This window comes from Leguminivora glycinivorella, chromosome 2, assembly GCF_023078275.1.
Source record: "Leguminivora glycinivorella isolate SPB_JAAS2020 chromosome 2, LegGlyc_1.1, whole genome shotgun sequence".
Classification (NCBI taxonomy): domain Eukaryota; kingdom Metazoa; phylum Arthropoda; class Insecta; order Lepidoptera; family Tortricidae; genus Leguminivora; species Leguminivora glycinivorella.
This window is the reverse complement of record NC_062972.1, coordinates 22,119,237-22,147,193: the sequence shown is the minus strand read 5'-3', so window position 1 is coordinate 22,147,193 and position 27,957 is coordinate 22,119,237. Positions and strand designations below refer to the sequence as shown.

Below are 27,957 nucleotides of genomic sequence, written 5' to 3'. Positions count from 1 at the left end.
CTAAAGGAAAACAAAGTAGTTATTTAATAAGGCAAACACAGTTTTGCAAATTTATTCCACATATTAAACTGATACAAGATTGATATAAGTCAGAGTTCTAACAGTACGGATATGCTATGTGGTCGAAATATAAATTAGTACAGCAATAAAGATTAGAGAATCCTGAACTTTTACAATACTACTTCCTCACACTAATGTATTTAAGGGAAATATGTAAAATAAAGCAAAAAACTAAAGCAGGAACACAGTTGGGAAATGTTATCGATTACAGGGTTTTACTATTTTAGCCGTAATTGCTAGGAGTGTCTTCGTGTAGTTTCATTCAAGTTCATTTCAATAGTTCATTCGCAAGTATCCTAAGTTGTAAGTATGTCAAAAAACAACAGTCAAACTCCTTATAATATAATAATTACTGCTAAAATACACATCACATCGCAAAATGCGTTCGCAGAAATAAAATATATTGAATAACATGTATTAAAAAAAACAGACAGTCGTCGGGTCGAGACCCAGGCGCGACCGCAAACAGGCAACCGCGGCCGCGCCGCTTACAATATAGTATATATTAAACATATACGGCTAATACGATACTTGAAAACGTAAGCATAACGGGAAACTTATATTCGAAACATTTCATAACGTCCTACTTTAAGATTTTTTTACGGAATCGTCGCGATACAAAATTGAAAACGTGAAATCAAATAAAAAAAACACATATATAAAGAAAAAGTAGATCGATCCCGCCGTCACGGAGGGGTAGGATCGGCGTAAACGTAACGTAAACGTAACCATGAACCGTGCTAGCGGTGGCGAACGAGGGCTCCCCTGCGCAGCTTGTAGTGTCTCCAGGACAGGGGCTCGCGCGCCGTGCGGCGGCGGGAGGCGACGTGACGCGGCGGCGACGCAACGCGGACGCGGCGGCGACGCTCGTCTAGCTCAGCTCGGCGGGCGGCAGCGGTTGCTGCGCCAGCGGCGCGCCCCAGCCGCACGCCGCCGCCGCCGCTGCGCCCAGCCGGCGTTTCGTCTCCCCCCCTTGGTTCTGGTGACCCCCGTCCAATTTACGTTTACCTGACGACATCACAATTACATTAAAAACTGGATGATAATAGCTATCCGAGGGTTTGTGATTTTATTACCGGCACAATTCGAAAGTTAGTATTATATCGTTTTCCTTTTGCCCGAAAAATGGCCCTCGGTCCTAATTAGCAAATATACAGACATTAAACTGCAATACTAACTCCACATCATCCCATATAATTATACCTACCATCATCTTTGAGAATATCACATTTACTCAACGATATGTCAATACGACAGCAGTCAAAACGAAAAAAATACTAGAAAGAAGGATGGAAGGTATTAGGTAGCAGGTAACATTGGTTTACATGTCATGAATGAAGGGTCTTCCACAAACTTATTGGACTTATGTCAGTAATTTTAATAGTCTAGAGACTAATAAAGGTAAATAGTCTAGAGACTAATAAAAATAACCAATCCAGTGTCAAATGAAAATTCATGTGTTAGAGGAAGCTAGATTTAAATCCAAATAAATTGTGATAATGACAATAAAGGACTCTTCACTCGACCGTTTCCAAAGTTTGTGGTAGCCCTTTGGATACTTGCATAAAAAAACTATTTTCTACTAGGTAACAAAATCAGAAATCGTCTAGGTTTGGTATCTTTTATTGCCAATGCATACGTTTTAAGCATTAATCACAGCACCTACTTTATTTATATTCATTTATATTTTTCCTCATAATAGAAGTGATTTCAATTGGTCGAGCTGAGCTGTTCGCAAGATGAAAACTATGGATTACACTTCCCCAATAAGAGTGTATCTGCATTGCATGTGCATGAAACATTCATTATAGCAGTGACCGTTGGAACTAATTTGAATTCATAAGATTTACATAAATACTTAATATTATACATACATATCTACATCTTACGCCTTTACTCCCAAAAGAGGTAGGCATATGAAACTGTTTATGTTTCGGTACCATTTTTAACAATATATGGTTTGATATACATACGATTAAACAAATAAATTAAAATAATACGAAATCATGACTCTGCAGTGACAGCTTGCTACACATTTGATTAGTTATATGTTCATAAGATTTCACAAAGGAATACCCACAAAGTGAGGGCAGCACAGTCGTGCACCTAGGGAATAAGGACAACACCAAATATTTAAATATGTAACTGAAAGAGAAATGCAATGTTCAACCGATAAATATGGACAATACTATAATACCTACCTACCTGAAACGAGACAATAAAACAAGGAAAACTAAAAACGAACGTGTCTATGGAAAAAGCTTCCATGTTCCCTAGACAGGTCAATGTATTTCAAACTTGTGAGGAAGTGTTTATTTTACCACTAAATGTATGCCTAATAAAGATGCTGTGATGAAAAGAGTTTACTAAAACAGTGCCCTGTTTCTTTATGCAAGTAATAGGGAAAGGAAACAGGAAGGGATATTTACCAAGGTATAAGCTATGATCCGGATTACACGCAAACCATCAAACATGCTGAAATAAAACGGAAATATTTAGGCTAGGGGAAGTATTGGAAGTGCAGGCTTTGGTGGTTGACCGAGAGAGGAGTCCAATGTTGTCAGGTTCAATTTGGAATTTGGGTTTAGACAGTTACCCCGTTATTCATAAACGTACTCTAAAGTTATCAAGCCGATAAAGTTCGTTTGTCCCTTTCCCACGTATTGGTGTGAAAGAAAAGGACAAACGAGCTTTATCGGCTTGATAACTTTAGAGTACGTTTATGAATAAGGGGGTATATTTTTCAATAGTTTAAAAACTAGGGCACCTTCAGAAGCAATTGATATTGAGATATGTATATCAAATGTCGGTAGAGGGATGTAAATACAGATTCCAAATATGTTTTTTTTTTGCAATTTTTGGCACAAGTTTTTATCACCGACTATACCTTTCTTTCAACAATCATCTACTGCTCTCCGAGATGTTTCTAAAAACCCCTTACTCGATGGGGATACGACATTTCATTACAGAGTTCCTATGACCACCTTTCTGCTGCATCAGCTCAGCTTCATGATACCATAATATTGCATTGTCACATGATTTACATAATGTGTGCAAAATGTCAGCTCAATCGGAAATCGGGAAGTGGCTCAAATTTAGCTTCTACGTTTTGACTCAAACTAACATACTTACTAACAAGGCAAGTTGAATAAAAGCTTGTAATATCGAAAATGTTTAAAATTAGAAATGTAACTTTAATTTAAAATGAAATTGTTCTCGTACCAATTGTACGCAATTACTTATTGAAAACTTATTGCAATGGCAAAAGGCCATGTATCTTAATATAAATACATAAGTATACTATGAATACAATTGTATATCAGAAGCCTGAGTAGGTGGGCTCTACATTTACCTAGCACAAAAGCCCGCATCCATCAAGTACTACACTATTCTGCCAGTGCCTCTTAAAAATGCCATATACTTCATGCCATACACGAATTCCTACAAATGATATACGGTACTACCTGATTAATGATATACAGCGTGTGGATTCCATACGGGCGAATAATGTTTTGGAACGTCTAACAAGAATTAAAACTTTATATTTTTGTATAAGTATATAGGTATTTTAAAATAGCATTAGTAAGCCACACTGGTTAAGTCTTCTGCAAGGTGTGGTTATCTTATTGTCACTTTTAGTCTGCAAGTAGGTATCTTGCTTCGCGCACAAGTGCAGTGTGAGCTGCTAGTATGCAAGCTAGTAGTTGTGTAGAGATGAGATGAGTAAGAGGTGAGTTGTGTGTGTACTAACCTGGTAAACTTGGCTTGGCGCGCGGGTTGCCACGGGTGGCGCTGGGCGTGTGCCGGCCACGCGCGCCGCGCCGGGCACCACCACGGGGCCCAGCCGCGCCCGCCGGCCCGCGCCGCGCCCATCGCCCGCCCGTCCCACATGACCCAGCCCCCTGCGCACACACACCGCTCTTCAGACCTCTCTACCACGACTGTTGACCGTATGTACGATCAGACGACCGTAACCAATCTCGCTGACCAAAGTCTGATCCCTCCTCTTATTGAGAACTTCAGACTATCGTCAGACGTTACACAGGTACAGCTTGGATATTGATACTGCATTACACTGAATAACCATCAAGAGCTAAGCTGCACATCTTTAGATATTAATTTAAACCGAACAACATTTCAATCCACGATTTGCACGTCTTGGTCTTTTCTGATATTACATATTATTTAACCCTGCTTTAAGAATTCTTAGTGAAAAGTTTTTTTCTGATATTACATATTATAACCCTGCTTTAAGAATTCTTAGTGAAATTGAAAGTTATTCAGTAACTTTAACGCTACAACAATAATCTACAGGCCGTTAAACTTGCGTTCGCACGCTTGCCAAATTTATAGAAACCATGCCTATTGAATAATATTTAGAAATGTTAAATAAATATTTACAAACAAAAAGCCTGGTTATCTATGATAGCTAATGGCAGCCACGCTTATCACAAGCGTCTGCCAGGTGTATCTTAAGCGTTTTTAACTAGCAAGAATTTCGCACGGTAATGTTGCGATTTAAAAGTACCTGTAGTTAAGATACATGGTGGAGAATCAACTTTGAATTGAACTTATAAAAATGTACAGTCAGCTGCAGAGAAAAGTAGACCCCCCTTCACAAATTTGTATGCAAGGGGGTCTACTTTTCTCTGCAGCTGACTGTACATAGACCGGTATCTAATAATAACACTGAAACTCTTAATCACTCCACTTGTACCTATACTACAAGTTGCTGGAACTGAACACCTCTACAAATGGTTTTTTTCCTGGACTTGAGTGTTTTTCGACTTTGTACAGATGTAGTGGGTAGATAGTCCTTTGCGATCGTATATTTTCAGAAACCATCGAGTTTGTATTGCTACATCATCATCAGTAATTTTTGTAAGAAAAAATCGTATTTTTCCGTAGAAATACGTTGGTAAAGAATTCTGGACTACATCTGTTGAGGCTTAGCCTTGCGATAAACACTACAATGTCACAGAGGTATTCTATGTCGCTTAACTTACCAATTATACAGACATGCAATTAAGGATACAAATTGTCTCAAAAATACAGACAATTATTAGGTATTAGGTAATACATGATATTATTAATTAATGACTTCAATTCCGTTGCATTTTTGAGACTATCGATATCGATATATGTTGATAGGCTAGTCGATTTTAATCGACCCATATTTTACCTAAAATGTATAAGAATTTATTGATTAGGTATTCAGATTTGTCTCTTACGAGATTAGAGGCAAGGACAAATGAGAATATTCAGAACTGTGTTCTGACATACCATGTCTAATCTAAAACCTTTTACTATAAACATCTATCTGTTTACAACACAAAGTTATGGGCGAAAACAGACAACATAATTAACATGCTAAATAAACAATCGCAGTGTGATTAAAAGAGAAGCAATAACAGACGTCCATAATTATACGACACTAGATTTTATGATACACGAAAGCGCTCATACCCCACGTCAATTATTTTAGGTAAGCGAAGTTCATGACCACGTTAAAAGTATAATTATCGTTTTGTAAGATTATGCGCGCTTAAGAGTTAAGTATTATCTCAAAATTACTTGTATTAACCAAGTAATTAAATAATACATCAGAGACGTTTGAATGTGCCTGCCTTTTTGCTTAACTTACTGAATGATATGATAATGTCCCGTGACAGAAAGCGTCTAACACTAAAGTAAATGATATACAATTCAGCATAATAAAAAGAAACAATCAGGTACCTACTTAAGCTATATATCCATTTCTTTAAAAAAAAAAAATTTATAGACACACTAGACAATAATGCATATACCACATTCAATAATTTAAAAATATACTGATGTGAAATGTAAACTACATCAACGACTGTAACTTTTCTAATGAAGTCTAAGAAACATCCACTAGTTGTATTTGTGTTGGTCTGTGGGGTACCTGAATGCCTCCGGTCAGATCGTAGTAAAGCGAGTTGGGCCCGAGCCCGAGCTCGTCGTCCTGGCATTTACCAAGCGGATCAGTAAGTCTTCTTAACATATTCTCTACCTCGTTGCAACAACGAGAAATTATTACAATGTTATTCAAGCATTCCAAGCACACATCATTCCTTAACAAAATAAATTAACGCACTCTGTTTCATACGTCGGACGTCAATAAGAATTGAAAGATAGTTTCAACCAACGACTTAGATTAGAATAAATGATAAAAGAAAGTCAAGAAGAATTGAAACAATCCGAACATGGAAACAAATTGCGCATGAGCAGGAGAGTGATGGTAAAGCGACAAGCGTTTAGTGGGTTAGTTATAAAGCAAAGTACTAGGTGGGAAGTGACGAGCGTGGCGTTCGGGAGGCAGGTGCGGGACAGACAGGAGGGAACGGGCAGATTAGTCGGAGTGGCCGCGGCCATGCAGACCTGGTGGTGAGATCGGCTGACCAGCCACCCCGCGCCCGTGCTACTACTTTTCCCGGCAAACAGTGACAAATCCGAGGCTACGGTGCCCATCAAGAGGGGATGACGGCTGCATCGTATCGTATTCGAGACAAAGATACACTATTTCTCGAATACAATTCCACAATCATCCCCTCGAGAGAACAGGCGTCCCGGCCGCCGCAATGCAATCACCACCGTCAGGCCTACACACTACCGTCTTTACCGAGTCACTAACTCCATTCAAGGACGGGTTTAAACAAAAAATAAAACAAGTAAAAATAATAAGTAGATGAGAAAAATTTGGCAAATCAAAAATCGAAAGGTATAAAATAAATGAGTACAGCGACTAGTGACTAGTAATAAGAGTGATAACATTAGTGAGTGTGTGTGGGACCCACCGGTTGCGCTCTGTTGGGAGGCTGGCGTAGGGCGGACGGTTGCGGTGGCCCCGCGTAATCAAAATAGAACTCATCGTACCGGTAAAATGGCTCATTGTAGCCACCTCGGTAATCACCGTACCCGTAATAGTCGTAATCATAATCTATAAACACACAACACACGCCTTTTAGAGGCTAAGCTAAACTAACGCTAACTTATAATCTACCGTGTTGTCGGCCGCGAAGCGAGCCTCCACGACACTCGTACCGGGAAAAGATTAACATGCGAGACGGGACGCACACGGCGCGCCGACGACCCGCTGCCGACGCGCCCTCTCACACGGGACACGCACCACATGCATCAACTTCTCTATCACTAAATCTTCATCAATCAACCCACAAACAAATTGTGTCCGTCAGGATGGCGTGAGAGATGTCTGAATCGTCACAACATTTGCACCAAATAACTGTACTAAACTGTACCTATAGCGAAGAAAACTGTACCTCAAGCAATCACGCATTAAATAGATAGATAGTGACATAGACACGCCGTTTTGACGTCAGGTTGGCGTGCATAGCCGTGTATCGCCCCAACGTGTTGGAACTATGTTCTGGATCATATATCAATAAACTGTACCTAAACTGTACTTCATAAAACTGCCAAAAATAATATTAAAATCACACGTGATATCGGTCAAATCAACAAAAAATTTTACTGCTCATTTGTATGTTTTGCCTATCAATTTGCAACAGGCGCTTGTTTTCTCATAACACATGTAATAAATGCACATAAATTATTCATTACTTCTGCCTTAGTTCGTTTTCACATTATCCGATCCGATATCGGATGTCAGAAGGATTTCAATAGAAAAAATCCAAGATGGCGCCTGTAACGTATAGGATGACGGTCCGACATCCGATATCAGATCGATTATTATTATTGGCAGTTTTATGAAGTACAGTTTAGGTACAGTTAATTGATATATGATCCAGAACATAGTTCCAACACGTTAGGGCGATACACGGCTATGCGCGCCAACCTGACGTCAGAACGGCGTCTCTATGTCACTATCTATTTAATGCGTGATTGCTTGAGGTACAGTTTTCTTCGCTATAGGTACAGTTTAGTACAGTTTAGGTACAGTTATTTGGTGCAAATGTTGTGATGATTCAGACATCTCTCACGCCATCCTGACGGACAACAAATTACATAGCAATTTTGAATAGCTTGTTGGATCTCGTCTACTCTGCAGATGAACTATCCCACCACCAAAACCTTTGTCAAAGCGTGTGAAACGAGATGGGAGACCAGAAACCATTGGTTTTCGTGAGTTATTAGACATCCGCATAAAAGTTATCAATAAAATGCGTATCGTAAATTCGAAGCATGCACTGAGATGGTTAATTTTGTTATTACAAGTGGGTAAAATTTAATCACCTTTCCATCTAAATAGTTTTAACCAGCCTAGTTTGCCTTCAGCATTTTTTATTCGAAACCATGCATTGGTAATTCGATTCTATTCTTAGGCCACAATAATATCTAGCCTAATTAATAGCGCAAGTTAATGAAACATAATTTATGGCACAACGATACACCTTGCTTTAAACTGAAAGTATTATAAGGCCTGATTTAGACGGCGTGCGAACTCGCATGCGATTTTAGTTATATTGCGGGCTGTGAGGTTACATACAATTTTGCACCGCCATCAAATACCGCAATGTAATACAACTCGTATGCGAGTACTCGTACCGTCTAAATGGGCTCTTAGCAACACCCACAGGAGGATGGCAATACTAATTGGCAAATATGGTGTGAAGTTGCGGCCAAGTTGTTAGTAGGACAATAGCAGTGTGCGAGTGTGCGCGTGGAGACCACACCGTGTACTTCTCACTAGTAAACTACGCGCCGCCGGTGAAATAGGCAATTCGATTAACTTTTATTATCCGAACACAACGAAAAATAGATAACAAAGGCAATCGTATTACTGAAGATTTTAAAGTGAAATAAAAACCCTTGTACTTAAATGAATTCGTGAATATTAAGGATAAGGTACAGTGAGCTGTAAAATTGCATGGAGAAATTATGAATTAATTCATTGATCATTTCGCCGCGCGCTTTCGCAGTTCACTGTTCGTTACATTTCACCAGCGGTGTAGTAGTCGTACTGTACGAGATTGTGTTGTAGGATTGTTCGTAAAACCAAAGAAGGAACCAGCCCTTCTTTCGTTTTCCTCTTATTTTGCTAGGGGTAAGAGTGCTACGCGCTAGACAGACGACTAGCCTCTACCATTAAGTATGTACTTTACGACAACTTGGTCATTTTCAATTGAGCTTACAATCTCTTCGATAAAATGTAGCTATTTACATGACATTTTTTAACACTTTAGCTACCATGAACGTGACCCCGATGTTTATTACTTGTTCTATTCCACGGAGCTGTCTACAATCTATTAAGCTAATTTCGTGTACAGACGTTTTCCCCAGGACTCAAAAAATGGTCATCGATTAATGACCAGAAATATTCGAAATAACACACGAAAGGAATCGTGGGTAGGTCCACGATTCCGTGGTTGCGCTTTTTATTGTCTTATTAAATTTAGGCCAGCTAGTGTGCATCTATTTCCAGGAGCCCGAACCTTTTCCTCCCCCGAGCTGCTAGCCGAATTATTTGATTATTCGTGACCAAATAATAAGCTACTCGTATAAGGGACACCCTTACAATGTACCGCTTTTTGAAAATCTTTCCCTTATTGTGTATCTGCTATCGTTTTCAATCAATAATGGCCATTGAATGACATTTATTACATAAGAAACTATTTACAATGTCTAGTAAATACGCTAAAATAACGACCATTGGGCAATTATAATACCGTTTAATATGAGTAAGCGTACAGATAGGCTTGAAATGAAAGAGGCAAAGGATGTCTATAGCCGGTTCCTAAATATTACGCCCTTAATTACGAAGATAAATAAAAGAAACCACTCCAACGATGGAGTCTAGACTAGTTAAAATTATTGTCGTATTTTTTAATGGTAGCCAATGCGTTAAATGTCTTGCAACAACTAGTCATCTTAACGTCCGCGGCAGCCAGTATCTTTAGTCCACAATTTGAATTCGTGAAATCAACGCTTAAAGACCGTCATCAAATTCTGGACTAATCCTAAATAATATACCACCGACACCAATTACGTAGATAGAATCAAAAAATCATCTTATCAAAATATACTTTACACCTACAAATGTGTAGGTACAGAAATGCATGGGTCGCTACATCCTCCTACTGTAGTCCATGAACAATAGGGAGTTCGTTGGTGTTAGCTGATAAGTATCAAGTACAGTTGTTTCCATTCGTTATTAGATTTATTTAGACATGTGTCCGGATCTGACGAACAACTAACGGAAACATTAGCACAGTTGGCTATTCTTCACATACTCTCACTTCACACTCTCTATTCGTCTCACTAGTATTCGTCAGATCTGGGCCCATTTTTAGAATAGGTCCTAGATATAAGTAAGAATGTACAAGTGCCGTTCGTTCATAGGGAAAAAAATATGTCTAATCATATGGGATATCGGGAACGACATCTGAATGTGCTTAGCAAGCAATATTAATGTGTATACAATATACATATATAGTGTGATAATGTGTAGTGTAGTGACGTAGCACATCAAGTGATACAGAACCAAGGCGCACATGAAGATTTGCTTTCCATTTGCGAACTAAATAAAGTAAACCGTTCGTTATTTCGTTGTCGCTTTTTAAATTTCGTATAAATTTACAAGTAAATTTCGCGACAAAATGAGTTAAGTGAGACCTTTCACTAGACTTCGGCACTTTATTATCCACCCGCGTTGTATGCTACCGACGTAAGTACCTATAAAAAATGCACGACGAATTTTAAAGTTGCGACTAATGCGGAATGAGACAAATACGAGTACCCGAAATGGCTCTGAAAAAGAATTAGACTAAAACGCAAATTCGCTTAGTCGGGTTGGGGGCAATATTTACTCGAGGCACCCCCATATGATTCCGGTGTATACGGAGATAAACCTTGTACGAGTTGGTTCTGTGAGCGTCACATGTGTCGGAAAGGAGTAGAGTGGCGATGTGACGTGTGTATGTGGGTGGAGGTAGAGGGGTACTGACCGTAGTCGCCGCGGGCGCAGGGCGGGCGCGGCTGCGGCTGCGGCGTGCGGCCGCGCAGCGCGCCGTGCACCGGGGAGCAGCTGCACCAATCAAATCTGACGTTACACACACATCCGGGAAATCATTAGTGCTATTGCTAACTGGACATGTTCATTGCAAAGGTACGCATACTCTGCAGCTACGATCATATATAAAACAGTCTAGTAACATCTAACAATTATTGCCTATAAGGTAGTCACTATTCTAGGGCTAGACATAGTACATTTAACTAGTTTACTGTCTAGGGCCGCTAGTGCCGCTACATATGAGTCACGGCAAATAAGGTATTACGAAACTCAATACAAAACCATTTTAAGGTTTAAAATAACGCGACAGAGACCAAACAGATATGTTTGGCGCCCTGAAACTTTGAATGGCTGAATTTTTAAAATTGGTTACGAAAATAACATTGGTATGGGAATCGATTTGCAGCTCCACTCCATTTTTATGTAAAAACATATTTATTACGACCGGTCTGGCTCAGTCGGTACTTCGGTAGTGACCCTGCCTGCTATGCCGCGGTCCTGGGTTCGAATCCCGGTAAGTGCACTTATTTGTGTGATGAGCACAGATATTTGTTCCTGAGTCATGGATGTTTTCTATGTATATAAGTATGTATATATCTAAGTATATATATCGCCGCTTAGCACCCATAGTACAAGCTTTGCTTAGTTTGGGGCTAAGTTGATCTGTGTAAGGTGTCCCCAATATTATTATTATTATTTGTCTGTCTTTTCCATATCTCGGGACCATGGGGTCCCGGACCTTTGGGAGGCATGCGTGGGGCCGAAGCCAACAGCACAGAGGCCCTTTTAGACCCCAGGTACCCAATGTACTTATTATCCCAGAGCTGTAAGTTCCTCTTTGACACATTTGTTTTGAAGTATGTTGCGATGTGGCCAAGAGATATCGTTTGCCAAATCCAGCGATTATTTACGAATTGGTTGAATCGATTAGGCCCTATGTACAAGGAGGCGCTTAAACAAAACGGTCATTGTACGTTCACGATTTATTCATTAGTGTTATTAATAAACCTGTTCCTCATCTTATTTAATTTTATTGTAATTTTGGTTTTAAAAGTATAGTATATTATAAAATATACGATTTCTATCAACTTACTGAAATGTCATTTGAATCGAAATGACAGACTCAGCCACAGCAACAGCACTAGTTTAAAAATAAACATGAATAAGTAATAAATGACATAAGTAAATACTGCGTGATAAATTTTATTCATATCGTAAAATACTCACTAACGAAGAACCGCAAAAATGTGTTAGATTATGTTTAAAGTACCTAAGCGAAATATTGTTTTTAAGTACTTGTTTCTTTTTAATATTATTACAGGATTTTATTTAAATTTTCATTAGGTTGCGCGAGTTTACGTTTTGTGGACGCTGTCATGTGTCAAAAAGAGGAACTTACAGCTCCGGGACTATAATCGTATATCAAGTAACCTCTAAACGTAGTGGGTTAAACTAGACGATATTGAAATATCCACGCCCCGTACGGCATACTAATAACGCGGCAATAATGTCAGTCAAACGCAACATTTCTAAAATATATGATCTTTCCATACAACTTCCGATATGTTAAATTTAAAAATGAACACCATGAGGAAAACAGTAACCGGATTTGTGCCTTCATTCCAACTGTTAAGAATTTTTATCGCATAGTTAAGTAGAGTTGCATAGAGCTACCCAAGCCGGCCGTTTATTTCTCTACACATGATGCAACAGCGACCGGCGCTGCAATTGGAGGAGTGTATCGAAGGGCGGCGAAGGGCGATGGCCCCGCCCCGTGCCCTAATATGTTGCGTGGGAGTTGACCCTTTGGGACGCAGCGCATGCGGCGCCATATTGACTCAGTATTATGTCGGACTGCAGGATGCATACACGAAATGTTAACAACAGAATAGCTAGGAACATCAATTAAGAAGATTCAATCTGTTTTCACACCATAGTAAGTAGGCAAGGCACCTACTACTTGGCAAAATTTGTTAACGAGAATCATAATAGCAAGTATATCAACTGCATGTCAAAATATGAATAACTATAATTTACATTTAGAAGCCCTGAAATGTTTTTACTGCGGCGATTTAAATGTGTGGGGAAGCAGCTTGGCCAGCAAACAATACCTACTCCCTCGTTTGTATACACGGTGCTCGTGACTCGTGAGCATTGCGAGAGATTTTAAGAACATATTCCTGACCCCATTTTAAGACAAAAATGTCATATGTACCTACTTTACTGGATTTCGCCTAGTTTCACAGTTATTACCAAGTGAAAAAAAAAACCGGCCAAGTGCGAGTCGGACTCGCCTACCGAGGGTTCCGTACAAACTTTCAATAGTTTAATCATCAAATGTTATTCATATAACTCTACAGACTTGACTAAATCCCTCAAGATTCAATTTCCCACATAACAAGTAATATTTAAATATACAATTTTATTACTAAACAACGTCCAAAGAAAATGAAGACAATTCGACTTCAATAGTTTACGTTACAACATTGTCGTCAGGACGCTCCTGGGTGGCTAGCCGAATGGCACAATCGCTCACGAAACGCTCACGAAACGAAGCGCTAGTAGATATCTATCTCTAACGCGCTTGCGTATTGGCGCGACAGAGCCAGCGGCGTATCGCTTTCGTTTGGCGTCGGAGAAATGCCATTCGGCTACGGGGCCAGATCCTGGCCCGACCCCATTATAATATATCAGGAAAAACGCGATGTAGGAAATGAGCGCTCAACGTACAGCGGTCAGCGACATCTATCGGCAAATTAAGTAAACTAATGTGCGCGAGCTTAAAGTATGGAGAGAGGTTCACCATGTTCATAAATATTCCAAATTTCAAGTCGATAGCATAAGTAGTTCTCGAGAATTTAACTATAAAACTCCCGTGAGACTCATACATATTTAAAAATATTTTAAACGGGTTACTCACGTATTAAGTCGATATAGCGTTCGACATGTTCTCGAGATATTTAGAAATGTGACAGATAGACAGACAGACGGACAGAGCGTCGCCATAAGGGTTCCTTTTGTACCTTTTTAGTACGGAACCCTAAAAATTCTTATTGTTACTCAGTAGGTACAAGGCTTTTTAACGGCGTTGATGCCATCATGGAGAATAATTTCACTATTCTCATTGATAGATGTCAAAGCTGAAAAGCCTATACCTTTTAAAAAGGAGGTTTAAACAAAAACACGCTAAAACTCATTTTAAGTGTCAGTTTTATGAATTACATTAACTTTTTATGTGAAAAGACATTCAAAAAGAGTAAAAAAAAATTTTTTTCGCAACATTTCCTCATCTGTATTAAACAAAAACTTTCTTTTAGCCTCAGAATTCGTGGTTATCATCGTCTCTCGCAATGCTCACGAGCACCGTGAGTCCTTACACGAATTAAGCCTAAGTACCTACTAAACTGTCCCGCCGCGGCCGTGTATCGTCTACCTTATGCGGAGCTCACACGAGCGCCTATTTCCTAGCAACTTGGCCGATACTACTATACACCCCGCCAGTATCCCGTAGGTACGTGAACTAAGCCTAGAGCCAATTCACCAGCCGCGGCCATGCATGATCTTGTGGGAGACCAGTTTGTCCAGCGACACTATTCCCAGTTTGTTCTGTAGTTCTCATCGTCACACGAAGCAAGCCAAGTAGTAGTAGCCAACTCACCCGCCGCGGCCGTGTATCATCTGCATCATGCGGCGTTCGCGCGCGCGCAGTATTTCCTCTTTCTTCTTCTTGTCGGAGGGAGGCTTGGCCAGCGATACCTCGAGCCGCGCGCCGCCGAATTCCTTGCCGTCCAATTCTTGCATCGCCTGAGTAATAGTATTGTCTTATTATTTGATGTTTCAATCAAGTTAAAGGAGTTGTAAGTACACGCGGTAGCGTGTCAAGCCAAGTTCAAGTAAAAGAACTGGCGAGCAGCACCGTGTGTAATATTTACACGAACCATTTGGAGCCACTTTTGAACCCCTCATAACTCAAAAACTATTTTAGATTAATATTCCCGCCTTAGTGCTTACAACTAAGAGTATAGTCTACTTTCGTAATTATTACTGTATTAACTGGGATTTAGAATTAATTATTGTTTCAATGTTTAGCGCATATAATTTATCTACAAAAATAAAAACCGGCCAAGAGCGTGTCGGGCCACGCTCAGTGTAGGGTTCCGTAGTTTTCCGTATTTTTCTCAAAAACTACTGAACCTATCAAGTTCAAAATAATTTTCCTAGAAAGTCTTTATAAAGTTCTACTTTTGTGATTTTTTTCATATTTTTTAAACAAATGGTTCAAAAGTTAGGGGGGGACGCACTTTTTTTTCCTTTAGGAGCGATTATTTCCGAAAATATTAATATTACCAGAAAACGATCTTAGTAAACCCTTATTCATTTTTAAATACCTATTCAACAATATATCACACGTTGGGGTTGGAATGAAAAAAAATATCAGCCCCCACTTTACATGTAGGCCCCCCTACCCTAATAAAACATTTTTTTCCATTTTTATTTTTGCACTTTGTTGGCGTGATTGTCATACATATTGGTAAAATTTCAGCTTTCTAGTGCTAACGGTTACTGAGATTATCCGCGGACGGACGGACGGACGGACGGACGGACGGACGGACGGACGGACGGACGGACGGACGGACGGACGGACGGATAGACAGACATGGCGAAACTATAAGGGTTCCTAGTTGACTACGGAACCCTAAAAAGTAATGATATGGTATCAGCGTAATTCGTGCCATTCGTTTTTCGTTCATTTATTATGTCCGTCTCATTCTGTGTTCGTCACGCATTCTTTATTCGTCTCAATCGCTATATGTCCCTATCGTTTTAAGTCCAATTATGTAAACTGTCTCTTTCTTAATAAGTCTTTTTCGTTTTTCGTCACGGTCTGTGTGCGGACGTCATATATAATGGGGACAGTGTGTACTGGTTTCGCGTTAATATTTGTAGAAAATTAAAACATGGTTTTAGAAAATCAAAATTTAATATGTTAGGTTTAAAGACTTGCTACTTCTTTCCGCACAGCCTAAAATACAAGAATCTAGTACCTTTATTGAAGTCGTCGATGTTTGTTATCTTTTTACGTGGGACCTTGTTTTGTACTGGTGGCAATACTGGCAATGATGGAACGGCCTCCTTATTTCTTTAAATATTTTTCACGGCAGAGCTACAGACACCATAAATAAGAACAAAAAATATATTAAGCTAAATCGAAACCAACTAATCTATGCAGGAGAACCGCACTGTAAACTGTCAGTGCCGGACACGTCAACAACCGATCTCGGAACATTGTTGTCGAAATGCTGTGAAATCCTTTATCCTTTTTTGTTGTACGTAACTTATCACGTTCAGTAAAATTATTTTCACTTTTTTTAATATTATTTTAGGCATATTTGCGATGAAACCATTAGAAAATTTTAAATATTTACTTCTAGTTTACATCACTGACATTCGATGACTTTCGATGACGGGTGTCAAATAGTAATCCTTGCCATTAAAAGAAATTAGTTCAACTGAAAATCCGCAACGCGGCGAGGGTCAAATAAAAACTTGTCAGGCTATAATAAAAAAATAATTAAGATTGACGGAAAAAGATAGTTACAAATAGCGACAGAGACGCAAAACGAATGTAACGAACTTAGATTAGACTGAAAATGAATGAGACTAATCACGAATGTGACCAATAACGAATGCATGAAAAAAAAGAGACGAATAAGTGAATGAGACCAAAATCGAAAGGGAATAATTAAGAATGAGTCATAGGAAGACCGTGACGAAAAACGAAAAAGACTTATTATTATTAAGAAAGAGACAAGTTACATAATTGGACTTAAGACGATAGGGACATATAGCGATCGAGACGAATAAAGAATGCGTGACGAACACAGAATGAGACGGACATAAGAAATGAACGAAAAACGAATGGGACGAATTACGCTGATACCAATGATATCCCATCAAAAACATACATGTGAAATGAGAGCCAAGTTCAATAATATGATACATATGCCTTGGTTAACTTCAACGACAAAAAAATGGAATCTAAATGGGTGCCAAGTTCAATGGTCCGTCCTGAAATTTATAATAACATAAAATTTCATTTCATTTCAAATAATTTCTTCTAGAGATGGGCCGAATATGGACTTTGCCGAATACGAATATTCGGCCGAACATTCGGTTCAGCTCTTACCGAACCGAATATTCGGTTACGCCATATTTTTAAAGCGGATGTTCATTAAAACTATTAAATGATTGATAATGGTTACATACGTGACTACAACTAAGTATGTTCTTATAATTTAGTGGATAACTAAAACTTGTTAAAACAACTCTGAACTCTTCTCAACTCTTAAACTACAGTTTTTTTACATATTTTGACGTATTGATTATCTCTTAGTAGTTCCATAGAAAGCTACTAAAATAGGAGCTTATTATCCAATGGAAATACATAAGATCATCATTAGTTATTTACTTTGTTTATTCGGTAAATATTCGGCAATTCAACCGAATTATTCGGCCGAATACGAACATTGAAAAACTTGCCTAATATGCCGAATACCGAATATTTACCGAATATTCGGCCCATCTCTAATTTCTTCATATTACTTAGGATAATATATTGTAGTCTGAGGTCTGACTTGGCTATAGTTTTCATATACAAATTATATTATGGCCCTCGCAAGTTCTAAACTTGTTACTTCTTATTTTATTATTCCAAAATTGGGCTTGCTGGCAGAAACTAGCCATCGAACATAATAATTCGTATATGAGAACTCGCCAAGTCAGACCTCAGACTACAATATATTATCCTAAGTAATATGAAGAAATGATATTTTATGTTATACTAGCTTTTGCCCGCGGCTTCGTTCGCATTAGAAAGAGACAAAAAGTAGCCTATGTCACTCTCCATCTCATCAAATATCTCCATTTAAAAAATCACGACAATCGCTCCGTTTTGCCGTGAAAGACGGACAAACAAACAGACACACACACTTTTCCATTTATAATATTAGTATGGATGTATAAATAAATTTCAGGACGGACCATTGAAGTTGGGACCCATTTAGATTTTACTTCTTTTTTCGTTGAAGTTAACAACCAAGGCATATGTACCATATTATTGAACTTGGCTCACATTTCACATTTATGTTTTTGATGTACACTCAGTTCAACCATACTGTAGTATATCAACATTAGCTTGCCTTAACCGCGCAGTCGCGTTCCTCGAAGTGCACGAAAGCATAATCCTTGATCTTCTTAACACGTTCTACGGCTCCAAACCTCTCGAATTGCTCCTTCAGCGCCTCCTCCGTTATTTCTTGCGTCAGGTTCCGAACGTATAACACTTTCACCTGCAAATTAATATGCTTGCTAAATAACTACATAGTAGGTATGCGTCTATCTTTAATTGTGTCGCTTAACTTCAAACTCGGGTAAATCCATTCTGCCATAAGGTCGATTCTTTTTCAGATTATATTTAATTTTATGCATAATCAACCTTAAAGCAGAATGGATTTACCCCAGTTTGAAGTTAAGCGATACAATTGTCCAATTAAACATTCCTTTACCATTTGAATGTCAGAACTCTAATCAATAAACGTCACTTAGATACACTCAAGATTCAAACGAGTTTAATTAGCGAGCGAAATTACTTAAAAATATGGCGGACTTAACCCTTAACCATTTGTGAGTGTGCAGGGCGGGAAAACGTCCCAGTTTGTCGATTGCTATAAAGCCGCTTTGTCAGTTTATTCATATAAAGATAAAATAATCTAAGTAGTAAATCTCGCCTTAAGGGTAACCGACAAAGTGGGACGTTTTACTAAACACACTCACATTTTGACGTTTGTGCTACTCATTCGATTTTGAACTGTATCGTATTCTAGAGATGTGTTTTTTGTTCTAAGTATGATGGCATGGCAAGTATTTTACCGCTACCGATTAAAGGATTAAACATAGGTAAGTGCTTGCGAAACGTAAGTACAGACTAACACTCCTAATTGTACCGACATGGCTGTAGTTACGACACCTTTTCCTTTCTTGGCGTTCAAAAGGTTCAGTAACAGGCAATTTTACGTACTTAATCAGCTCAATAATGTTACAATTGAGGTTTAAGTTATTAAGTATTTTTATACTTACTTTACTCATAGTTTGCTCATCAGGCTCCTCTTGAGGGTCGGCCCAATCCACTATAATATCACAGCCCCATACCTGAATTAAAGAAAAAGCAGCAAATTAAAAAAAACGATAAAACATGAAAATACATTGTACTCAAGTAAGACGGGTAGAAAAACAGTGGTACAGGCAGTTTAGACATGAGTTATCGCGTAAGTGCATATTAGCGTCGTTTAGCGTAATATGATAAGCATTTAGATAGGTAATACAGATATAGTGCGAAAAGACTTGCCTTCGTATTGTTACGGAAACGTACGAACGTTGCATGCTATTTCAGCCAGTTTCAGTATAACATGTATGTACTAACATTGTCTGAACTAGCATGACAAATACGAACGTTTCCGAAGGAAACCCTTTTCGCACTACATCTGTACCTAAATGATGGATTGAATAAAACAAATGTTTCTCACCTTTATTCTACCAGTGCCCAGTCTACGTTTAGCTAGGGACGCCGCTTTGTGAGACTCGTATTCCAAAAAACAAAATCCTCTATTTTTCTTCTTATCATCCGGCGAACTATATATAATAACTTCCACGAGTCCCGCTGCAACATACACAGTCAGTACAGACGTGAAGCGTGTAACATGTACACACTTCATACTCAACAAGCGGCCCTCGACCCTTCTGCTTTAGGAGCATTCCTTTAACACTACGAATATTAAGCAAATCAAATGATATTCCAGGACAACATATATACTGAAGAACTATTCTAGAGAACAACAGCAAGATTCTCCAGTCATTACAAATGAGCATTCTCGATGCGGAAGCCAATCGTCGGGTTAACACTCCTTTTGCAACTACCGTCAAACGTAATTTGTTCTCAGTTTGCGCATACAATAAATACTTTTTCTTGTGATTATATTCGGTAAAGTTAATAATGATTAGATAACAGTGCGTTTTGCTCGCCTGACCGGCGAGCTCACCCAATAAATAAAGTAAGTAGTCGCCAAATAACAGAAGTAGCAGAGACGGTAAAGATAGACCGCATCAGTAGTAGTTGCGCCATGGGTGTGTCGACATCGAGTCGGCAGGAGTGTAGGGCTGCTACAAGAGTGAGGCAGGGCCGAGGGGGCCCGCCGGCCAGGCCGCGCGACTGAGAACAAACGGCGGCGAGCGCGCCGGCTCGGCGCGTCCGCCGCCCCACAACCAGATCTGAATAGCACTTATTATGAATTCGACAAGGACTTACGTGCGTGCCTAGTAAACTCCTCAAACAAATCGTCCCGATCTCGATTCTTAGGGATATTCCCCACGAATAAACGGTGATTGTTAAAGGAAACCGTAACGCCAATCTTTTTCCCCTTTCGAATTTCATAATCATTCAGCTGCAAGAACAATTCGAGGAGAATAGCCAATGACCGGGTAGTGATGGCACTGCCGGGCAATGACTGGAGACTGGAGACGGGAGGGACGGGACGTGCGGGAGCAGGCACAAGCGGCAAGCGTCCAAGGTCCACACCAAGCCCCGACCCACGCACTCAACCCAACTCTATAACTCTTTAATCATTCGAGTGACACTTTACCTGTTAATTTACCAAACTCTTCCAGAATCTCCTCTTTGCCTTTAGACTTGGGAATGTTGCCGACGAAAAGTCGCAGATTCGGTACGCTAACCTTAATTCTCAGAGTCTTCCCAGGTTTTATTTCGTGATTATCGAGCTGTGGGACAAATAACAAGGGAAAAATTTTGAAAAACGGTCAAATTTTGGTATCGGGCGGGCCGAGTGTTCTTCGTCGGTCGGTCGCCTCCGGAGATGAGGATGAATTTTGTACACGCGCGACGTGCGATGACGGTTAGAGCCAATCGTGATGAGTTAACTGACGATGATAAGCCGAAAGTGTTGTACTGAGCAAAGAGGAGAGCCTGAGATACATTACATTCTCAGTCGGAGAACGTTTTAAGCCAATTCAAATAGTTAACCCTGTGAAGTGGACCGTTTGAGTGAAAATAAAAAAAGCGAGTACAGGTGTGATGGTAACAAAAAATAAAATTAAAGCAACTTAAAACTGAACGAGGTGCACGGTAAAGAACGGGATGATATCTCAGGACAAGCGAGGCTAGATCAGTTTACAGGTGTTATATTGCACATTTACACAATTCAGTGATTATATAGACGCAGCGGCCACTTACATTAATTAAAATTGTCAATACATAAATTGTAACTACCAAACTCAATCATACGAAGACACGTCAATAATATGTTTCAGTGGAAACATATTATCGAAGCAGTAGGAACTGCAAGTGGCCGCGGTCGATGGGATATTAATGACATGCTTTCAATGATAGAAGAAGCTTAATCTAAAACTCCCAAGTGTCTGTGAATATAATCGACAGGCAAATGATCGAGACTTGCAAAAATACTGGCAGATGGAACTAGTAGTCTTGCAAGTGACGCCCGGCTCGGCGGCCTTAGCTGCGCTGCTTGAACCATCAGCCTTATCAGCGGGTATATTACATCTACAATCAATGGAATCAGAAACGGCAATGGGGCTGCCTACAATCAATCATTTGTACCTATAGATAGTGTAGACATAGTTTTGCTGCATCTAGTTTAGATATTTGAGATGTGGCTGAGAGTTTTCAGGGCCTAAAATTATTCTTAGAATTTGTAGGTCAAATTTAAGCTGGAGCCATCTGTAAAATAAGTCACTGTTACTTAACTTTATAAACGGCGACTTTAAGTGCAAGGCAATAAGGTTCAAATCATAAAATTAAAACACGAGATATAGTCTCTCTCTCTCTTTATCGATGTGAGTAGGGCACTTTTTTTGCCAACCAATGGAAGCCATGGTTTAAAGTGACCCTGTACCTCTCTCGAGAAAAATACTTCTTATACGTATTTTTAACTTCTACCGTCTCTTTCAACAAAAATAATTCCAGAAATTTTATGTATAGCAAATTTGTATATAACTCGCATTTGATAATGCCGATGCTTCCAGCCAGGGGGCACATTGGAGGATATACAAGGGACGCGAGGCCGCCTAGCCGGTAATATGTGCAGTGATTTTACTATCTTTCAAGGATTATACTTAAACAATCGGCGAGTCACCTGCAAAGTAGATGTCAAATTAGAATAAATTTTGTTTCAGATTTACATTTCACCAATCACAGTTTTAAGGCAGTCGTTAAATCTCGATTAAACGATGATGTTAATTTTTGACACAATTTAGTGTTACCAATTAAGATCGTTTTAATTATGCGATACATTTACACATGTGCTGGATGTTTTGCTATCGGATAGATATGTGCTCGGTAACATCCATGTACTGCCAGGAGGCCGGTGTCATCGGCCGCGCGCGCGGTATCTGGGTCGAATGTTCGCCAATCGTCAAGGCCAGGCGCCGCAGATGCCACCGGCTTCCGCGCCGGCGCACGCCTGCCGAGCGAGAGCGCGGCGTGCAAGAGCGAGTCGGCGCACAGTCTCGGCCGTTCACTCGGCAGGTGTGACCAGGGGTGTCACTACAACTGCTCGCCGAGCGCTGCTGAGCGAACCAGTATATGTTCTCACCCGTCCGTATTTCGGATTTTGTCATGGTTACACTGGTTCGCAGAAGTGGACGACGCGCCTGCGCTCGGTTTGCAATTGAAGAACACGGTCAGACCCTGGCGGTTGCTAAGCAGCACTAGAGAGCGGCGGTCAGGTTTAATGTTTGCAAAAACATTTGGAACGCCGGAATTCCGCCGTTTTCTATTTTTACACACTCAATCGCATTTTCTATGATCAAATCTGACCTCGTTCCGATTTTTTTAATTCGATTAATGAAAACGCGATACAATGCCAGTAGCGACAGTTCAGGCTCGTTCGAACGTGGACTCGACTTCCGGCCAAATTTTAAATAAAAATCTAAGAATAAACACTCCAGAAAGAATAACACGTGTCTGAAATGATATCCAATTTTTATAAAATGTAAGCAACCTTGGAGAAAAAGAAATAAAGTCCATTTTCTAATGAACAGTTTTGAGCAAATCATTCGTTTAGAAGGATCATGGCCAACAATCAGCGGTCAACGTCCAAATTCCATCGAACCTAGGAGAAAGATCCAGGGAGTGATTTTGGGTGATATTATTCATCTTTTTAGTTTGTGATGCAGAGGTGATTTTTTTTCTCTTACGGACAACGCAGCGAATATCAGAAATATATCTGCTTTAAATTATCGTTTAGTGTAGCGAGAACCGATTTATTCCATTACATAATTTAATCGGCGTTCACAGGCAAGTACGACAGTGCGACAAAGTATTTACGATTTTTTGCATAGCAACTCCTGCGCCGCAAGGCTATATAAGTATGCCATGTGCAGTATAATTGGCTCCGTGCCAATTTCAGCTCGTTAAATCTTATTACTATCCCGTGAAAACTAGGTGCCAGTGACTCGTTTTAAGATGCTAATCATCTAGCAATTATCCCACCGAAAGATCAAAGCGACCTCCAAGTTAACGCCTAGAAACAAGATTCGTTATATTCATATTCATATTTTTTATTCGCGTAACTAATCGCGTTCAAAGATCGAGGAATCGCTGCGTCGTCGTAAGCGAGCACCGCACACGGAACGAAACCCTGGATCCTACGGGCCGGAGAGACGACGGAAGAGCGGGTGTCGGTGTAGTCTGAGGGCGGTGGGGTGTACCTCCTGCACGGCGCGCTGCGTGGCCTCGCGCGACGTGAAGGTGACGAAGGCGTAGCCGCGGTTGGTGCCGGTCATGGGGTCCATCATGAGGCGCAGGTCCCAGATGGCGCCGCAGCGCTCGAACAGCGGGATGAGCTCGTCCTCGTACATGTCCTTGGGGATCTTGCCGCAGAACACCTCGCAGCCCGCGCCCGGCGTCCCGCCCTCCCAGCCGGGCGGCGGCCCGCCGTACTTGCGCTGACCTGGGCCACACACGGTTATAATATTATTTTCACTTCTCCTGCTCAAAAAGTGCACCTTTATGTCGTGCGTAGACGACATAAAATAGCATTTCATGCTCTAGAGCATAAAGTAAAATTTTCTTCTAAGACTAAGGTCTCAACAGCTAACATATTGCACAATTTTCCTGACCAATAAAATTGTATAGATGACAAAACTTGTCATATTATTTTATTTTTGCTACAATTTATTAGAATTCCGTATTTTCTGTAATTAAATCTAGTAAATCACATAAAATAGGAGTCAATTATCGTTCAAAAATGTTTGACTCGGCGTCTGAAACTCTGATCACATGTTAAAAATTAAAAAAAAAAAAAAGTAAGTTGGCGGAGATCGGTTATGTATTATGTATTATGTTCTTGCACTTTAAGACAATTTCGTAAATATAATTATTTCCTCCCAATCGAAGTGAAAAGCAGAGTGTACAACAAGGGCATAAATGTCCATTTTTACCCTCGTCTACTATTTTGGTCTTCGCTTCGCTCAGAGAAAATTGCCTCGGGTAAAAATGGGTCACTTTATGCCCTTGTTGTACAATCTACTTATAAAGCTGCGCGGCATGGTTTCAACCCTCAAAGAAGATGGTATAGAAAAAAAAGGATAAGATTTTCCAGACATTATGTGGAAAAACTTATTTGTTTTACAAAGGTGCAAAGAGTTATTGCTAATAACGGCGAGTGCTAATCTTGACATATGAGCGAGCGAAAGATTCCAATACTGACGAGGAGCGTAGCGAGTTGTTCGAAAAGTGCAACCTCGGGCGTTGCGAGGGTTTCGAGGTAAAAAAAGTAGATCAACTTAAAATTTGTATGAAATTACTTTGCACTCTCGTGGATAAAATGCATTTTCTTATCCGTCTTTGATATATCAACAGAGCCTTTACCAGTTGGTGTGGTGAAATAGTTATTTGTTATACAAGGGGGCAAAGTTGTATTTTAACGCCGAGTGTGGAATTTAAAAACGAGCAAGTGAAAGGATTCTATAGTTAAACCACGAGCGATGCGAGTGGTTCGAGAATATAATCCTGAACTTGCGAGTTTTTTAACACACGAGAAGTAAAATACATTTGCACCCGAGTGTAACACAAAACTTTTCCCCTCACTATAGCGAGGAAACTACAACGCAAAAAATGCGTTTATCACTGCGTCCAGTAGTTCCACAGGTGGTAAATCATCTTTATTACTAGATTCACCTACTTTTATCAATTTTAAATCAGTTAATTTGACTTTATTCAAGGTCAAATTACTTTACCCACTAGTGGATAAAATTCGTTTTTACCCGCTGGTATTAAAGGACAAAACACGTGTTTCCGAGCTAGTGACGGGAAAATATATAAATAGCATCTCAATTTGTAAAAACAACAGGAGGGACCGTCCGTTCAGCTACAATGTTACATAAATATACATAAACGTCTGAACACGCTTTTATGCTCATTTTATTTTGTGAGGTTTTAACCCACTAAAAATGTGGAATACCTCTGGAAGAATAAGTTTTTAAAGTATAATCTTAATTTTACACGTTTCATATCAGCTACCAAGGCTATCTCATTCATTGCAGTACAAAAATATACTCCCTCCCATCCCCTCTAAAATATCCTACCTAAGAAATTAATGTGGCCTTACTGTACTGATAGTTAACATCGACATACTTAAAAACTAGGATATTTGATAGGATATCTATTTAGGCCATCGCGACATACAAAACTACAATTTCACTGCCAGAAAGGCAACATACGATAACGACTACTTTCTTAAACATTTTACAAACTCCGTGAAACTAAGTTTTTAGACACGCCACGTAAATGCTGAACACTTCGCGCAAAGTTAAACCTTATAAGTACGTAGATAACGTAAGTTACTTTTGCGATTTATTACTAATGGTTGTCTATTGTTTGCCCGACAGTCATTTAACATAATATTCATATGCCCGAATTTAACTTGCCTGAATTTCATTTGCCCGAATGATTTGTTTACCATAAAAATTGTATGACATACTGGTTGTTTATCCGAACATTACCTTCCATAATCATACAATGCCATACTATTTGTTAGCCATATTATTAAGTGCAATAATATGGTTTAATATAATATTCAAACGCCATAAGCAATTATTGTCATATTAATTATTGCCCATATTATTACCTAACCTACTTTCTGATAGCAGTTTCATTTTCCAGGGGGTCACAGTTCTAACCTAACCTACTTTTCAAGCAGTTTCAGTTTTTTCCAGGGGTCACAGTTCTAACCTAACCTAACCTACTTTCTGATAGCAGTTTTATTTTTCAGGTGGTCACAGTTCTAACCTAACCTAACCTACTCTCTGATAGCAGATTCATTCTTATCCCATTCTTTTTAGTACTTCTAGTAGTGTCGTCTCTGTGATAATTACGCATTTCGATGATTCTGCCAAATCACATTATGGAAATTGACTTTTCGGGTCGCTAATTTGGATGACAAATGATGGTATGGAATGTGGTAATTACTGATTTCGATGATTCTGACAAATGACATTATGGAAACTGACTTCATGGGAAACAAAGTTTCTGGCACTTGATTAATATAGTAAACAATGATTATGGCATAAGATGTTATGAGAAACAATATTATGATTGTTGAATAGGGTGGCAAATAAAATTATGGCAAATGAAATTCTGGCAAATGGGGTATCCCATATCAAAATTCCTTACACATCCAAGCAAAAATTTAGTAATTTATGAAATATTCCAACATATTATTTTCTTATTAGAATCTTCTTAGAACAATAATTATTATTGACAGTGAATATTGCCTATTCAGAAACAATTTCTACCTAATAAGATTTTTGCACGAGAACTTTTGCGCTAACGAAGACAGATGGCGTTGTTATCAACTGACTGGTTTATTTGAGGGTAAAAACTGCAAACGGCTCCCAACAGAGGGCGCTTATACGAACGAACTGATTAGCAGTTTACTATCTGGTATTATGATGAATTTGGCTATACGTAGGTCAGCATTGTTGGCGAGTTCTTATGATACATTTAAGGGTTCCAGCCGGCCTATGATGCTTGCAATTTTATCACTAAGCATCCGTCACGTTCTGGCAAGTATGTCAGTGTGAGAGTGACAGATGTCTTATGCACTAAGTTATAAGACAAGTCTAATGAAAAATGTGACATTATCTGGGTAAAGGGACCTTATTGTCGATGACGCTTACGGCGTTATGAGGGATTTTCGTGTACAAATACGACGCCGAGGGACGTAAGCGCCATCGACAATGTCACTTTACCCAGATAACGTCACAAATAACAGTGAATCATTCAATATTCTTAAGCCTCCTCCACACATAAAAAGCGTTTTGATAGCGTAGCGTCAGCGGAGCGCAATGATAGCGGTGCGCCGGCGGAACGCTGGCGTTCTGCTTGCAATCCGCGCGCATTCCGCTCGCAATCCGCGCTCGTTAGTTCCCGCCGGCGTCCACTGGGCGCATCGCCAGCGTTCGTCCGGCGCACCGCTATCGTTGCGCTCCGCTAACGCTCCGCTAACGCTCCGTTACCGCTCCGCCTACGCTTTCAAAACACTCATGTGTGGTCGAGCTTTTATTGTCTTAACCTTATCCACGTCGATCAGGGATAAATTTGCAAGCATAATAGCCCGCCTGGTGTCCAAAGCCAAAGGCTAAATATTAAGATTGAAGCCGTGTGTCTCACCTGTGGTCACGTCTAAAGTGTACCCAGTCCTGGCTAGGATGTGTTTGATCTTCTCTTCGTCGGGCCCCTTGACCGGGACGGCCGGGGCTAACGCGGGCGCGCCCTGGACGCCGGCACGGCTTTT

The 27,957-nt window shown here is 39.8% G+C and overlaps 1 protein-coding gene across 5 annotated transcripts; it reads right to left on the bottom strand.

Moving 5' to 3' along the window:
* Window positions 1–19: 19 nt before the first annotated feature.
* On the bottom strand, window positions 20–27,957 carry LOC125235783 (heterogeneous nuclear ribonucleoprotein R-like). 5 transcript variants are annotated; one of them, XM_048142371.1, is made up of 12 exons: window positions 27,834–27,957; window positions 23,870–24,111; window positions 20,767–20,902; window positions 19,654–19,787; window positions 19,208–19,279; window positions 18,271–18,420; window positions 14,730–14,875; window positions 11,007–11,086; window positions 6,879–7,021; window positions 5,987–6,046; window positions 3,812–3,962; window positions 20–1,068 (listed from the first exon to the last, which is right to left on the bottom strand). In XM_048142371.1, exons 2-12 carry the CDS (start codon window positions 24,017–24,019, stop codon window positions 932–934), a joined length of 1,359 nt encoding a protein of 452 aa, XP_047998328.1. In that variant the 5' UTR covers window positions 24,020–24,111; window positions 27,834–27,957; the 3' UTR covers window positions 20–931. The 5 variants fall into 5 exon arrangements, with proteins under 5 accessions (XP_047998328.1, XP_047998332.1, XP_047998345.1 ...); XM_048142375.1 differs by lacking the exon at window positions 5,987–6,046 and having other exon boundaries at window positions 11,007–11,101; XM_048142381.1 differs by lacking the exons at window positions 20–1,068; window positions 3,812–3,962 and adding an exon at window positions 3,978–4,001 and having other exon boundaries at window positions 11,007–11,101.

What these genes read in the sequence shown, in the direction of transcription:
- LOC125235783 (XM_048142371.1), bottom strand. Translation starts at nt 24,019, where the DNA reads ATGTACGAGGACGAGCTCATCCCGCTGTTCGAGCGCTGCGGCGCCATC. An exon ending in ATGATACACGGCCGCGGCGG is followed by an intron (nt 11,087 to 14,729) that starts GTGAGTTGGCTA and finishes TGATTGGTGCAG; the next exon opens with CTGCTCCCCGGTGCACGGCG. An exon ending in CTGCGCCCGCGGCGACTACG is followed by an intron (nt 7,022 to 11,006) that starts GTCAGTACCCCT and finishes GTGTGTTTATAG; the next exon opens with ATTATGATTACGACTATTAC.